The 15120-nt window shown below is 41.4% G+C and overlaps 3 protein-coding genes and 1 long non-coding RNA gene across 5 annotated transcripts; 1 reads left to right on the plus strand and 3 right to left on the minus strand.

The window, feature by feature from the left end:
• Positions 1-650: 650 nt before the first annotated feature.
• On the plus strand, positions 651-4190 carry kgd4 (alpha-ketoglutarate dehydrogenase subunit 4). Its single transcript, XM_061038651.1, has 4 exons — positions 651-709; positions 2075-2138; positions 2442-2650; positions 3620-4190. Exons 1-4 carry the CDS (start codon positions 656-658, stop codon positions 3635-3637), a joined length of 345 nt encoding a protein of 114 aa, XP_060894634.1. The 5' UTR covers positions 651-655; the 3' UTR covers positions 3638-4190.
• Positions 4191-4270: 80 nt separating this feature from the next.
• pdxp (pyridoxal (pyridoxine, vitamin B6) phosphatase) lies at positions 4271-7228 on the minus strand. Its single transcript, XM_061038649.1, has 2 exons — positions 6438-7228; positions 4271-5383 (listed from the first exon to the last, which is right to left on the minus strand). The coding sequence occupies exons 1-2, from the start codon at positions 7033-7035 to the stop codon at positions 5037-5039; spliced, it is 945 nt and encodes a 314-aa protein (XP_060894632.1). The 5' UTR covers positions 7036-7228; the 3' UTR covers positions 4271-5036.
• LOC132974543 (uncharacterized) lies at positions 5655-6430 on the minus strand. The gene is made up of 2 exons (XR_009673127.1): positions 6304-6430; positions 5655-6262 (listed from the first exon to the last, which is right to left on the minus strand). It is a non-coding gene; the product is annotated as an uncharacterized LOC132974543 (long non-coding RNA).
• Positions 7229-8559: 1331 nt separating the features above from the next.
• On the minus strand, positions 8560-14352 carry LOC132974545 (UDP-glucuronosyltransferase 3A1-like). 2 transcript variants are annotated; one of them, XM_061038654.1, is made up of 11 exons: positions 13038-14352; positions 12697-12798; positions 12470-12590; positions 12098-12261; positions 11722-11886; positions 11413-11621; positions 11069-11214; positions 10781-10866; positions 10084-10303; positions 9838-9981; positions 8560-8650 (listed from the first exon to the last, which is right to left on the minus strand). In XM_061038654.1, exons 1-11 carry the CDS (start codon positions 13117-13119, stop codon positions 8635-8637), a joined length of 1455 nt encoding a protein of 484 aa, XP_060894637.1. In that variant the 5' UTR covers positions 13120-14352; the 3' UTR covers positions 8560-8634. The 2 variants fall into 2 exon arrangements, with proteins under 2 accessions (XP_060894637.1, XP_060894636.1); XM_061038653.1 differs by lacking the exon at positions 8560-8650 and having other exon boundaries at positions 9495-9981.
• Positions 14353-15120: the final 768 nt, after the last annotated feature.

Below are 15120 nucleotides of genomic sequence, written 5' to 3' on the forward strand. Positions count from 1 at the left end.
ATCTGTTTTCTGTTTTTTACAAGGTGGAGTGGATTTAAGATAGTGGGGTATGATATCTGCCTTTGCCTAGCACAGAAGTCTTGTTTTGAAATTTTCTATTATCTCACAGGAAATACTATTTCTTAATAATTGATTTACAAGGAATAAATGCATTTCGGTGCTGTCCTTGACCTCGAATTGTTTTGCTTAGTAGCGGATTAAGGTCTTTTATTTGTCTATTTGTGTATGCCCTTTTGTGACAGGAGGCTAACTTAAGGCTGGAGTATGGCCTGAACATTTACTATTAAAGGACACTACACTGGGACAGCACATCTGTCGACTGCCGACCGAGAGGTAACGACTTTTAAGTAAGATTTAGCAAATAATATCATAAATTTAATTAACTAACCTTATAAAGTCTTGAATGCACGTGTTTTGCAGATTAATAATACCTGCTGTGTTATTTAAATTCATCATGGTGTCGTTCATTTGTATGTGATGAGATGTATGTCCCCCCCACTGCACCATAACCATTACCAGCATCCTCTGGACCACTTTTTATGCTATAGACTTTACTGTGTAGAATAACAATGGCGCCATCTGGTGGTGTCTTTCAGTAACTACAAGGAGCTTTTTTTTTTTTTTTTTTAATACCGGAAGGAAACGTGAGGTCGTCATGGGGAGCAAAGTCAGCTCCAAAATGGCAGCTCCAGCAGCCCGAGTTATCCAGGTAACTTTTGCTCTTTACATTTTTTAATAACTCCAGCGACAGTCGTGATGAGATATGATGAATTTCGTAGGGTAAACAATGTCGCCTCCCTCTTTTTTTCGATGACGTAAATGAGTACGGGTGTGTCACAGCTTTAAAACAAGAGTTACCCTTGTTGATGTCCTTGTTTCACCGGAAGCCACACAGGAACGCGATGTGTTTTTATTTTATTCAGAAATCAGCAAAACATGTATTTTACAAACTAAGTGAACATTCATCGGTCGTTAACTTTGCCCAAAGCTAAATTGAACAAAGCTGCAGGAAAGAAACACACAGTGGACATCAGCCATTCAATCAGTGTTTACATATCTCTGTCACATATTTAGGGTGAATGTATGCGTGTAGTAATGTGATTGTAGATTTGAGCAGGCTGTATAAAATGTAAACAATGTTTGTGTGGATTATATCTAAACAATGAATTTTAATAATCGATTAATCATGTTGAATGCTTTAAGTCTCGAGCTGTGTGAAAGTTGTCTTGAGTGTGTCTTAAACCAAAGTTAGGCCTGTGTCTTAAAATGTTATTTGTTTTTTTACAGTCCAAAAAATATATTAAATTTGCTTTAACAGTTAGTCATAATCAATAATGATCAAAAACTAAAAAATAAGCAGAAAAGTGTGTCTTTAAAAGCTTAATGTGTATCTAAAAACTATGTATGTTTGTTTCACCTGAAGTTATCTTATAAAAACATCATTCACTCTGTTTGTTTCTAAGTTATTTTTGATGGTTTAATAATAATAATTTATCCTTTATTAATCCTGCGAGGGGAAATTCAGTTTTACTCTCTGTTTAATGAACATGAACACAAACATAGGCTGAAATAGACAAACATGCACAAACAGGATCCTATGGACATGCACTAATGGAGAGGTCTCATAAGATGGTCTCAGAGTGCTGAGGAAGTGGACTGGCAGCTCTCCAGCCACCAGACCAATTTCCAGACTTGGTTCCAGACTTGAACCCTTTTAATGGTTAACTGTTGTCACTCTGGCGCTTTGTTTGTTTTTGCTGTTGAACTGGTCAAGAGTGACGTGCTTTTGATGAATATGATAAAGTGTTCATGTGTCAGTTACCCGGGTGACCATGCTGGCACATCCCAAAGAAGGTTAAACCTGTCCACACTCAGTTTTATACACTTTGAACACCACAAATACATTATTTCTTTAACTTGCAACAGAGAAAATAAAATAACCTTCATGGCTTAAAATCCTTTTTAAGGAACGAGGGAAATCTTTTTTTTTTTTTTGGTTTTGGGGGTAAACTGACCCTTAAACATCACACAATACTCCATTCACACAGCTGTTTAATTTAAGTGTGTGTTGCAGGCGATTCGGCCTCACGCTCCTCTGATCAAGTTCCCCAAAAGACAAGACCTCCCAAAGCCCAATGGTAAGTATGAAGAACGTCAATGATTCACATATGATGACCTAAATAAAGAAAAGACCTCAAAGAGTCCTCTGGGTGATAACTGGTAGACCTATTGTTTCATGTCCACATCTCTTTATATCAAGTTAATGTATCCAAAAACTGGAGATACACAACTTACTTTAGCAACTGTTATTTGAATCTGAACCTAATCCTACATATTAGGTTATATTCTGAAACATTAGGAAACCATCAAATTCATTATTTGTAATTCCATCTCTGCTTCTCTCAGTCTGAATAATGGAATCTTTTTCCTCCTTCTTCCAGCCCAAGAAGCATTGAAATCAATAGCAGTAAACTTAGCACCGCACAACGCTCAAGCCTCCCCTCCAGCTGCAGCACCCCCTCAGATATCAAGATCTCATGTACCTTTGACCCCAGTACCTGGCACGCCGGACACCCTGGCCTCTATTCAGCTACTCACTGCGAGGTACCGCAGGAGGCCGCTGACAGAAAACGAAATGGAATTCATCCAGGTGAGAGGTCAAAACTGCACCTCAAGATTAAACACAGAACATTTTTACTGACACGCCAACCTATTTCAAAGCAAAATGAAGGGCTGGATGTTGTAAGGTGGATAAGGGTGAAACATATTTTTGACGTCTCATTTGGTATCAGTTAGTAGATGACCTTCGTCCTTGGTAGACGATAAGCCTGCATAGTCAGCTTTGGCCTTAAAACGGTTCTAGATTCTAACAGTCGCCTTGGAGCTGTAGGTAAAGTTCAACTGTTTTGTAAGAAGGGGAGGGGGGGGCGGGTCGGGTCGGGTCGGGTCAGGTCGGGTGGCAGGTCGGGTGGCAGGTCGGGTGGCAGGTCGGGTCGGGTCGGGTCAGGTCGGGTGGCAGGTCAGGCAAGACATGACTTAAATAAGACACTCTGGAAATCCAAGATGTCGGACGAAGCGACAAAGTCTGTACCTACAATGACAGTTTTTTCCCCTCACATCAGTGCTCTGTGTGATCACACATATTCACAGTATCAACCAGAGACTGTGACGCTTCTTTTTTGTGTACATGTGCACCAGTCAAGTGATGTAAAGGACATTTCTTCCTCCTGTGCATCCATTGTGAATCTTCCTGAACATTTTGTGTTGTGTTCATGTCAGAGTTATGTAATGACATACGGTGCAGTTCTGTCCTCAGACGGTACAAAACAAATGTGTTCAAAATCAATTTATAGACTTTTTACTCCAGGCACACATTCGCGTCCCACTAAAAAACGGTTCTGTGACCCACTTTTGGGTCCCGACCCACTCGTTGAGAACCACTGCTATGAACAAAAATCTAAACTATGCATCCTAATCATCTCAACATTTCAAATCTTGTAACAAAAACAGTTATCCGGATTAATTAAACTGGACACCATGTGCTGTGTCATATATTTCCTGTCGGTAGATGAAAGCTTCTGTTTACTGATCTATTTTCTGTTTTGTCTCTTTGCTGCAGCGCGGCGGACCGGAGTAACGAGACGCGACTCATTCGCTGCAGCCAAAGTCCTTATCAGTTGGAGATCAGTATGTGTTTCATTCTGTTCCTCAGCACAGAGAACCTAATGCCACATGAGACATGATGTAGAATAAACTATTACAGAAATCCTGTTAAAATGCTACTATATGTTTATTTTTACACGTTAATGTATTTTAGGTTTGTACTTAAGGGACGTCTTTTATTGTGTTACAGAAGTCGTAAGAAACTAAATTAGCCTCCCAGTTTTTCCCAGATTGACTTTACTGTGGTAGAATTATTCTTCAAAAGGTCTGTCTTTGGGTTAACTGTGGTTTCATGTTCTGGTACCGTCACATATTGAGATTTTAAATTGGTTTGAGTTTGTCTTTTAGTACCACAACACCCACAACTAAAGAATGATTGAGGGAAATGATTGCTTTATTGTCACGTCTTTCCTGCAATAAACTGCCAACACTATCGAGGTATATCAATTCACAAGGGCACGTAGCGAAGGTGGTGTCGACTTTGTGAGCTACTGCATTTAAAATATTAAAAGAGAATTGTCTTTTGATTGTGGTGTTCATGTCGTGCTGAATGAAGATGCAGAATAAACGGACGACGAGAAGAAAGAAGGAGAAAGAAACATGAAGGTTGAAGTTTTAGTTGTTTATTGTTGATACCGTTGCTGGCATGCTTTATATGGTAAACATTACAACATTAAAGTTCCACAACAGTGCAGTATGACCAGCCACCATTAATGTGTCACTACCTTTCTAACTATGGGATTTACTAAGCTGTTTCGTACTTAGATGAATAATCGGCACACGTAGTACAGACATGACAGAAAGGCCAAAAGTGAATACACACTTCACCTCTCTGACCGGCAGATTGTCCTCTTAGTTTCTACCAGAGCTGACAAGAGCTCGCACAGTGTTTTTGTTCTTCTCTTTAAATGAAGGAGAAGTCACACTCAGGCTAACACTTAAGAAAAACAGTTGTGCGTTTTTGAAGTACATGTCTACGTCTGCCTTTTCGGCAAAGATTTAAGCAACCTGCTCCTAAACACATGAATGCTGTCACGGAGCAATTCATGGCTTTACAAAAATACCTCTGGATGTTGAAAACCCAATACCAAACATGAAAGTGCAGTATACTCATATTGATAGAAACACTTACAGCAACAAGGAACTTTCAAGACACAAATGAGCACAACACAAGAAGAAACACTGAGGTATGCACTGGATTAATTACTACAAGGACGCGTCTCGGTCACAACATGAACAGCGCCTTGATATTCGGGGAGCATTCAAAGTTTTTGCTCGTGTCGGTTTGGGACATTTTTTTTTTTTTTTTGCAAACGGCAGACTAAACGTTGCACTTGAAATGAAGTAGAAGCAACCTGGAGGCGGAGGACTGGTCAATTGCTCTGTTCGTCTAGTTCCTCAAACGCAGGTAAGAAATCAGCAATGGTGTCGACCACGTAGTCGGGCACCAGGTTGTGGTTGGTGGTGACCTCGCTATTCCTGTACTGCTGGGCGTCCTCTATCTGAGACACACCGGTGAGGGTGAGCATGGTGTCGAGGCCGCAGTTGAAACCAAACAGCATGTCTACCTCCAGGCGGTCCCCGATCATCAGGCACTGCGCAGGATCCACCCCCCTGAACTGACTGGAGATGCACTCGAACATGAAGCGGCTGGGTTTGCCGATCACTGTGGCCTTCCTGCCCGAGGCCACCTCCAAGGCTGCAGTGAGGGATCCAGAGCCTGCGCGGGGATAAAGATAAGAGCGAGGTTAGATTTAAGTTGATCCAAGCAGACATCCTCGCCACTAATCCTTTCATGCCAGTAGCAGTAATGTTAAACTTCTCAATGCGGCAGCAGCAGTTCCACTGATTTCTATTTATTTCAGTAACGTGAGAATCAAATTGCAGGTTCTTGAATCTGATGGGAAAAACTGGAGGTCGTACAATAAGGCCTCACACTTCCACAGGACGGTGAATGACTCGCGTTAACTTTATGTAAATTATTCGAAAAAAAAAAGATTAAAAGCAAACTATACGGCCAAAGATTTGAGAAACTCTCGCTTTATCTTAAATGTTTGTGGGAGAACTTCAGTCTTTATTTGACATTGGTGATCTGGGATGGCGAGGCTGGACTTGAACCAAGGCCAATTCAATCACGGCTGAGCGTCTTAAACCCCTTGGAAACCCTAATCAAACCAATCTTAAGGCTTTATGAAAGATAGAATATTGTATAATAATACCTGAAAAAATTAGGAAACCAGAATGTAACATTGCACTGGTTGGTAAGTTTGTGTTTTAGGCTGTGAATAAGGAAGCTTCTACTCTTCACAACAGAAGAGTAAGACAAGTGGTAATCGTTTTGTCCACACAACTATCAAAACTATTCACCTATTCTTGGTTAATTCGTGGAGGTGAACACAGATGGTGACTTTTTGTTTATGGACCAGGAGAGTGGGAGTTAAGAAGCAGGACTTTGTAAGATAATCTTTGATTTGTTAACTACAGCAGAACTACTGTCAAACCTCGACTTTCAGTAGTTTTACTGAAGGTCATGTATTCAATGTGATTTGATGCTGTATAATGGAAAGATGAACTAAATGAGAAATGCTCATAAAAGGGCCTAGGGACACCTTAGGGACACCTTAGGGACACCTTAGGGACACCTTAGGGACACCTTAGGGACACCTTAGGGACACCTTACTGAGCATGCACTGTGGTCCCGTGCAAACATCAATCCAAACTCATTGGACAAAACAGTGTCGTGTTACACTAGAACTTCACTGTCACCATATTACCTGGGAGTATCCTTCCACCTGACAGGGGATGCCAGGGGTCGTTGTCGGTGGCCAGGAACAGACAGTCCGGGTCCTTCAGGTAGCACGAGGCTTTAGCCAGTTTGAGAAAAGTCAGTTTGTCATCATGTCCCACCAGCACCGCTTTAACATCCGGAGCCAGGTCGCAGTTGTAGATGGTCGCGTCCGGCTCGTCCGCCTCCTCCACACAGGGGATGCCCGCCTCCTGCAGCTCTCTGCGCAGTCCGTCGCAGCCCATGACAAACACCTGACCGTGGACCTTGACGACGTCTCTCAGGTAGAGAGCCGAGCAGTACGACGAGCTGAAGATCTGCTCCAGGATCACGTCGGTGAAGCCCAGCCGGTAGAACTTGTGCACATAATTCTCCCTGGGCCTGGTGCAGTTGTTGGTGACGAACACTACGTTTTTCCCGTTTCGTATCAACGAATTCACCACCTTCACCGCCCCGGTTATCGCCTTCTCTCCGTGCCACAGAACCCCGTCGCAGTCGAACAGAATGAAGTCCTTCGCCTCCAGCAGATTTCTCAGCTGCGGACCTCGAATTTTCTGGCAGCCTTTGAAGCCGAAGGCGCCCGCCATCCCGGCTTTTTCCTCGGTTTCCTCCGTGTTTCACCTTCTATTTTCCCCCCATGTGAAAGGCTGGCGCATAATGTGGTGAAAAACGGCGGGTTAACGATATGAAAACAAATCAATGTCAAGAAATCACATCGCACAGACCTTGGTTACATACGCGGACAGCAAGCTACAAAAACATTGACGTTAGGTCACGCCCACACCGTCAACACTGACCAATTAGAAGAACGGCATCTCGACCAATCAGATTTGTGTGTGTCATGGTTATTTAATGAGCAAATCAACAAATTACATTGTGCACCCCGTTACAGCTGAAAGACACTTTTAAAAGACATAAAAAAGTTCAACTTTAATAAAAAGAAATGTGCCATTTGTGTAGCATTCTTGTATAGTTAGACATATGTATGAATTGTATATCTTTGTCACTTCATCATACACTTTTAGTCACTACAGCTTGCTAAAACTAAATCAGTCAAACAAATTACTTCAGTAAATGAAACCGTAACAAAGATTTTCAGAGGTGTTTGCACAATTCAATCCATCATTTCCATATACTGTAAGTTGTGTCTTTTTTTTTAAAGTAATGTCTAATGTAAAAAAGTACAGAACACCATTTTAAATAAAGCAGAATAAAATAGTATGTTTGCACAAACTGTCGCTTTTAAACATTGGTATGCCTATGCCAGTTTATTAGCTTCGACATTTGCTCTTAGTGCTTTTACAATGAGAACCTTTTGTCCAGGAAGTTTTGCTTTTCTTTGGCAAAAAGTCCATCTTGTAGTCTCTTTCTCAGGTCACTAGATGGGGCACTTTCCCACAAACAGCAAATACATTATATTCAGTACACTAGTGTGTTAACATCCTTCCATCTCCAACACCTACACTACACTAAGCAATCAGACCCTCTGCAGTCTTTTTACCCTGATACGATAAGGTTGAACACCAACTAATAGAAAAGGTTTCCATAAGAGCCTATCAGATGTATCACTCTTTACACTTGACATTGTACTGACCCAATCTTTTGACACTGAATCATTGAACTTACTACAACTAACTCCAAAGTAACAACCATTATGTTATGGGAACCTGACTCTAACGCCATGAGATCAACTCTTAATGCCAGCTCCAACATTCTACCTAAGTGTACACAAACAACTTCAAAATAAGACATCAGATGTCAACGTTTAAAAAACAAAACTTTTAAAACATTAACATCATCTGCCACTTGCTCCATGTTATTTTTTAAATAAATATATATTTGTTTATGTCACTGAGAAGTAATAATTATGTGGTTATAATTTTGAAAATGTATTTTAACTTTTCACTGCGAGGAAACCCATAGTTGAACCTTTGTTCAGAGTTGAACCGACTGTTAATTAGATGGAATCCAGTCCAGGTTAAAAGTGCCAAAAGCGGCACATTATAGTACCCAGTATTCTACATCTATTTTTTATTGTTTCTTTCTGCTTTGTAGTTGTTGTTGTTGTTGTTGTTGTTGTCCTTGTGTTGATTTCATTGGTGTAATTGGTGTCCCTTTTCTTTCCAGTGTCATGCTGTAGCTGCTCAGCCTGCCTCTTTTGGATTGCGTGCGAGACAGAGGAAGACTCACTGGCACCTGCAACTGCCAGACAAACAGACATGTGAAACTCAAGGATGGAATGGACAGCTGAATGGACAGAGAACAAGGCATCCTAATTGGTCATTATTTCCTTGCTAATCTATATTTTCCTCCCTGCTAACCCCCAACACAGATGTGAGGAAGGGGAGGGTGGGATAGGGGGGGGTCCGCTAAGGCCTGGTCTGCTCCAAACAGAGGCTGGAGCGCTGACCGTGAACATTGCTGTGTGCTTTTGTGTCTTGTTTAGAGAGGGGAAGGAGACTCAGTGGAAACCAGCACAGGAGGGAGTGGGGGTCAGAGTTGAGATTTGCAGGTGGTGCTGGTGGTTAATAACTGAAGAGCCAGTAGACCAGAACGCGGCCCAAAACAGAAACACACACACACATGTGCAGGAACTAACCTTGAAGGTAGAACAGATTTAAGAGAACTCAGGTATATTCATTGACTGTCAGCATACTTTGTCCACACACACACACACACACACACACACACACATATATTGACATAAAGTGAGACAAGCATAGCAGCACTCTAAAACATTCTCAACATTCATTCATCTACACTAACATGGCTTGCTGCCATTTGGAAATATGCAACAACACAAAAGAGCCGCTTAGTTGGGGGGTGTGTGTTTGCGTGCGTACTGTCTAACACCCCTGCTTGCAGCACAGCCAGGTCAAAGCAGCACAGAGGTGTCGGACAATGTGGCGCTGTGGTACAAATTAGACGTCTGGTAGACATGGTGGCGCTTGGAGGGTGGAGGGCAGGACACTTGGCATGAGGGCTATTTCCCTTAAGTCAGGTTTTTAACACGGAAAGTGGAACACAATAAAAGTACTCGATGTAAGAGCTTTTAATGTTTAATTCTGCTTTGTATTACTTTGCAGCTTTGCTTGTGACAGATGCAGAGACTTTTCTGAAAAAAAAACATTTAAAAGTTGTATTTCTGCAGCTTTTTATTTTCTATCATATTAGTGGCAAAGAAAACAAGAAGCCCAAGAAGAACAAGTATCAAAGAACTGAGTTATGGAGCTGAGCTGAAGTGAAGAGGAAGTGTTTAGTGTTGCTACTTCATCTTTTTGTGTTCATCCCTGATGTTCTTGTTCCTACACAAAGTCCAGCAGAGCACTACAGGTCCGAGAAGCCCCAAAGAGAGAAGGAGCATCAAGTCAAACTGGTATCTCTGGTACCATTGTTGCTCTAGGGATGCTGGCCTTAGATGTTTTCCCCCTCCAGTGTGCAGGATGTGCTCCACCCACTGGACGAGTCGAAGAGCTGGAGGGACCGGATGGGATTTGTGGATCCTGCTAAGGGTCAAAGCTGAAGACTTGAACCTAGAAAAATGAAATGATGAGAGAAAACTTTGAAATAATCAGAGGAGTGTATCAACAAATGTCTGTCCTCAAGTGCTTTTATAAAGTCATCCCCCTTCTTACCCTTTGTCCTGTATTAATGTGCGAATAGTGGAGCTGAGCAGCTCTCTGGTGACGTATGTGGGGTTGATGGCGAGGCCAAGTCCCTTTGTTTCAGCCCTCACAACATTATCAAACTGGTCCCCAAACAGAGGGATTGCCAGCACTGGAACAGCATGGTACACTGCCTGGAGCAGGCTGTTCTGTCCACCATGGGTGATAAACAGAAGTGTTTTTTTGTGTCCTGGGGTAAACAGAACAATAGAGGAAAATGTCACTGCTTAATGAATGAAGACAGAGCAATGGTTGGTCTTTTGGGGTCAGGGTTTAAATAAAGTAGATAAAAAACACCACATAAAGCATTTTAACAAGGGGATGCTGCATGGGGATGCACACACATTATCTTCATGAGCATGCTGCAGCCTATATGTTACAAGGCAGATAAAGTAACAACACAGGGTAAAGGCATGTCTATGATCACTCCCATTTGTATGTTGCTCTGTTTATACTTCTAGATTAGATAATATGTCTATCTGACAATAAAAGCAAGAACTTGAACAGTAACAGTTTCTTCAAATATTTAGCAGTGTCTAGTGCTGCAGTGCAGCAGAGTCACTGTGTCCTTCTGCTGCAGTTTTCTATCCCTCTATCCCTTAACCCCCAGTGTCTGACAGGAGTCTATCCTGAAATAACAAGGTTAAGAGAGGCAGACTGTTCCTACCCAGCAGGTCATTAAGAGGCAGCCAGTCCACCAGCCTGAGGTTGGGAGGTCTGTCCAGCTGAGATGGCCATCGTTTTTGGTCGTACCTACAAGCAAAATGCAGCAAGTTTCTAAACTTCCCTTTATGTCTTTAGATTAACTGAAAATAAGAATTTACTTTAAATTCTTAACATACTGGAGAAAATCTTATAGTTTACAATTTTCCGTTTCTGTATATAAGGAAAATCATTTTGTGTGACACAGATTGTTAGGATTGTGTTATCCTTGAATGAACTGTGTCTTGCTTACCTCCAGAGAACCCCCTGTGGGATCCTGGAGAAGCCAGCTACCAGCTCCTCCAGTAGAAGGTCCACAGATACTGAAGAGACCATTGATCCCAGTGTGACAACAATAAAACCTGACTCTCCAAAACTGGAGATCCACAACTCAAGATCCTGAGGGAGCAAAAGGCATCAGAGTATGGGCACAGAGGAAATATGTGGAGGAAAATGTTGTTTTTAGTATTGCAGGATTAGACAGACTTGGTTTAAAGAAGGCAGGAGGAGACGTTCAGAGGGATGTGGCAGTGAGAAAGTGAAAGTAGGAATGAAAGAAAGAAAGCAGGCATATGTGAATCAAGAGTAAGAAGATACCTGTTCTGGAGGCTTCGCAGGTTTATTCAGCAGACCTCCCACCAGAACAGTGTAGGGCATAAGTGGCTGCGGGAATTCTAATGAAAAGTCAGTGTTGAAGGCCCAGAGTTCAGCTCCCTGATGTAACTCCTCCAGACCACCAGGGGGTGAGCCTGACTCAAGGTGGCGCTCAGCTACTTCCTTAAATGTTGCCCATACACGTGCCTGACCTTTTAAATAAAAACAAAATTAAAAAATACCGTTATTTGTTTTATTCTTGTTGAAACTATTCAGATTATTATCATTTTCTGTGTGTAACATTATTCTTACCCACGGGGGCCAAGAATGAATAAAAGAGGTTTTTTGTGCGACCCCAGAGGCTCATGTGGTCAGACAGCTGGGAGCTGAAGACTGGGATGTAGGAGACTGGACTTGGGAGAGCAATGGACAGAGGACCGTTCATAGTGCCAGGATAGAAAGCTATGTAGTTGACACCTGCAGTAAATTAAAAGTAAAGTGCATGGAACTTCAGAGATACTGCTGATCAATTCACAGTGGTTGAAAAAAAAAACCCAATTCAAACAAATCCTCAGAAAAAACTAGGAGTGGTAAGGTATTGGTTACATTTTTTCCAGTGGTCATATTACGAGTAAAAGGATGACAGTTATTATGACTTAAAGCAAAGTGAGAGAAACAGCAGATGTACCAAGTTTGCGTGCCAGGATGAAGGAACAGGGATTAAAAGCATCAAGGATGGCGATGTCGTAGCGTTCCTTCTTTAAGAAACTTATTATCTCTTTGTCCTCTAAAAGCTTGTCACACTGATAGGACAGGTGGCCCATGAAGTTTAGAAAGTTATTAAAAGTATCCCTGAGGAAAAGAAAATGGGAGAGTAAGATAAAGGCGAGAAAAGTGAGAAAGGACCAATTACAGTCTGATTTGGGCAAAATGCCTCAAAATGCTTCTTTGAAAACCAGATTTAAGATCATACCAAGATGAAGTAGCTTACAGAGTTTATGTGTTTTACCTGACATTAAAATCTAGATAAGAAAGTGTCCTTAATGCATTTGCATAATACCTTCCAAGAAAAAACTGTGTTTGTTGCTGCAGGAACCAGCCGTTATATTCTTTGATATATTCTTCTCCTAAGGACCAGGTGCTGGTTTGGTAACTGTCTGCCCGGCCGACATAGGAGAAACCTGGGCGCAACATTCAGATGAGAAAGATTAAAAAACAATGTACAGATGGAAAAGAAAATCCTGTTAAATATCCATCTGTGTATGTCTGTAAGTGCTTACAGTTTACCTGTAATGACAGGGTTGCCAAGTTGCAAGAGCATGCGGACCTCATGGCCATGCTGATGTAAGTTATGAGAAATTTCATCTAATAACAAGTAGTGGCTTCCTCCTAGCAGAGAGGAGAGAAGAAAAAGTCACAGAGAAATGACTTTTTCATCTAAGCGTAGTGCTTGTTATTTACAACAAACTATAATAATTTGTAAATTACAAACTCTAACAGTGTCTTTCCTTCACCTAGTCTTTTAACAAGACATTTCTATAACTTTTTGTTCTACTTACCAGACTTAGAGTTACAGCTCTACTACAGCTATTAGAGAGTCCATTCACAATAAGAGCTCCTTTACTCACCAATTAGACAGACAGTCAGGATCTTGGCAGACTGAAGTACTGGAAGAGCCAGAAGAGAAAACATCCAAAATACAATCCCCATGTTGTTTTAGGGTACCACGCACTGACCTGCAGCCAGAGTTCTCCAAAAATAGTTGTCCAATTCAAAAATAACCTGTAATGAATACCTTCCTTCTTGAACCTGAGAAAGTTTTGTCCTCTTCCGCAACACCGAAACAAGAGTAAGAACAAACGAGCAAGTGGCACAGATTGGGTCCTGTAGAAGAGTTGTGATCTTGAGAAATGTTACGTTTCAACAAGAAATCAGCAAATCAGCGTTTAGTGCATCTAGTTAGGTTTAAGAAGTCCTTTTTTTCATCTCACTTCCATCAGCAAAGAGTAAAGAATTTCCTTAATGATAATCCTTATTTAGTGTGCTTAGAATATATCCGCTATGCTTTGTCTGGCAACAAGTGTAAAAGGTCCAACTTTAAGGCGCTGTATCAATCAGAAGGTTTTGGATGCACGTCTTCACGTATATTTCTGTCTGTAAGAAACATGTGAACGGCTCTGTTTTCTCTAAAAGTCAGACACCGAGAAGTCCAGGAGCCCTGGTTCTGCAGTGATAATTAAAGGGAGGGAAAGAAAAGGGCGGTGGGTCAGGGGGAGTGGGGTGTTCCCCAAGCCCTCCTTGTATCAAATTAGACAAATGTTAACAGAAGTTAACCCCCTCCGTCAATAAGTACAGGAACGCACGTATTGATCAAATTGATGACAGTCTGTGTGGAAGCTGTGCACAAGTGAAATGAATGATGCATTAGTTATTTGTTTGATCTTAAGTAAAAATATAACTTTGTTTATATAGCTCCCCTCTTTTTAATTTCCTCTTTTTTTTCTGAACAGCATACACACTAACTTGATTGGTTGTGGGTTCCCTGGCAGGCAGTTGCTGGCAAGTCAGGCTTGACATGTAGGTTATCCTGGACAATGCACTCATTGTAGCTGCTTTTCTGTGTCAGGGAGGTCATTAGAAAAACAAGTCAGTCAGAAAAACTGCTGGAGTGTATCAGAAAAAAAAAAAGATGAGTAAGAGGGGTCAATCCCGCCATTATTGATGTTATTGTTGTCAAATCAGTAAAGTTCTGCTCCCAGCCTCCACCAGTCGTGGACATATCACCATACTGAAACAAGTTACCGGTGCATGTCTGTTTATTCAATGCTGCAGTTAGCAATACATTTAAGCAAGCATTTGATGTGTAAAAGTAATGAGAATACTTAAAAAAGAAAATAAATAGTTCTTTGTGATGCAGACAGCAGAATGCACCGTGTAAGTCTTATCCTTTAGGAGATCGTGAAGCTTTTGGTCTCTCCTTCAGCGGGTTGGGCGAGTAGAACTCTATGAATGTTCTGAAAGAGAAAAAGTGTGTGTGTGTGTGTGTGTAATTAAAAATTAAGAGATAATTGACGTTTTAAAACTAGAAAAAAAATTATTGAAAGGGTGTTGTGAAAGAAAGGAAAGATGAGATTGATTACTTATGAGGATTTGTCATCTTAAAAAATAATCTAGAAACATGGTGGCAGAAAGTTTGGAAAATAAGTGTTGTTATGTTAAACTAATCACAGCAACATGACAATCTGAAAGAGAGTCTAAGCAATGACTTACTACAAGTTGGTATTGTGTTGAGGTCTCCATTAGTTCCTGGGTGAAAGGATGCTGAGAGAGGATGGAGAAGGGGACACAGTCCTCTGGTTTGTAGCCCAGCTCTCCAAATACATTAACCAGTTGCTAAAGGTCAGCAGAGAAACAAAATCAAAATAAGGGATGAGTTTCATTTGAATGTTTTTTTAATTGTGCTTAGAAAAGACATTTTTAAATTCAACATGTCCTTGAAAGCTCTGTGTACTTTCACAGGTTTACCTCAGTGTACTCCTGCAAACTGAGACAGCCAGGAGGAAGTGGGTTTCCATCTTTAGACTTGGGGACTTTATGGCAGATGACAGTGAGGAGAGCAGAGATGGACACTCCTTGCTCCCCCGACCAACTGCTTGATATGCACAGGTTGGTCTCTTCTTCCTTTGTCTCTCCTTCAAGGTCTGAGGGTCC

The sequence above is a fragment of the Labrus mixtus genome, chromosome 5, assembly GCF_963584025.1.
Source record: "Labrus mixtus chromosome 5, fLabMix1.1, whole genome shotgun sequence".
Classification (NCBI taxonomy): domain Eukaryota; kingdom Metazoa; phylum Chordata; class Actinopteri; order Labriformes; family Labridae; genus Labrus; species Labrus mixtus.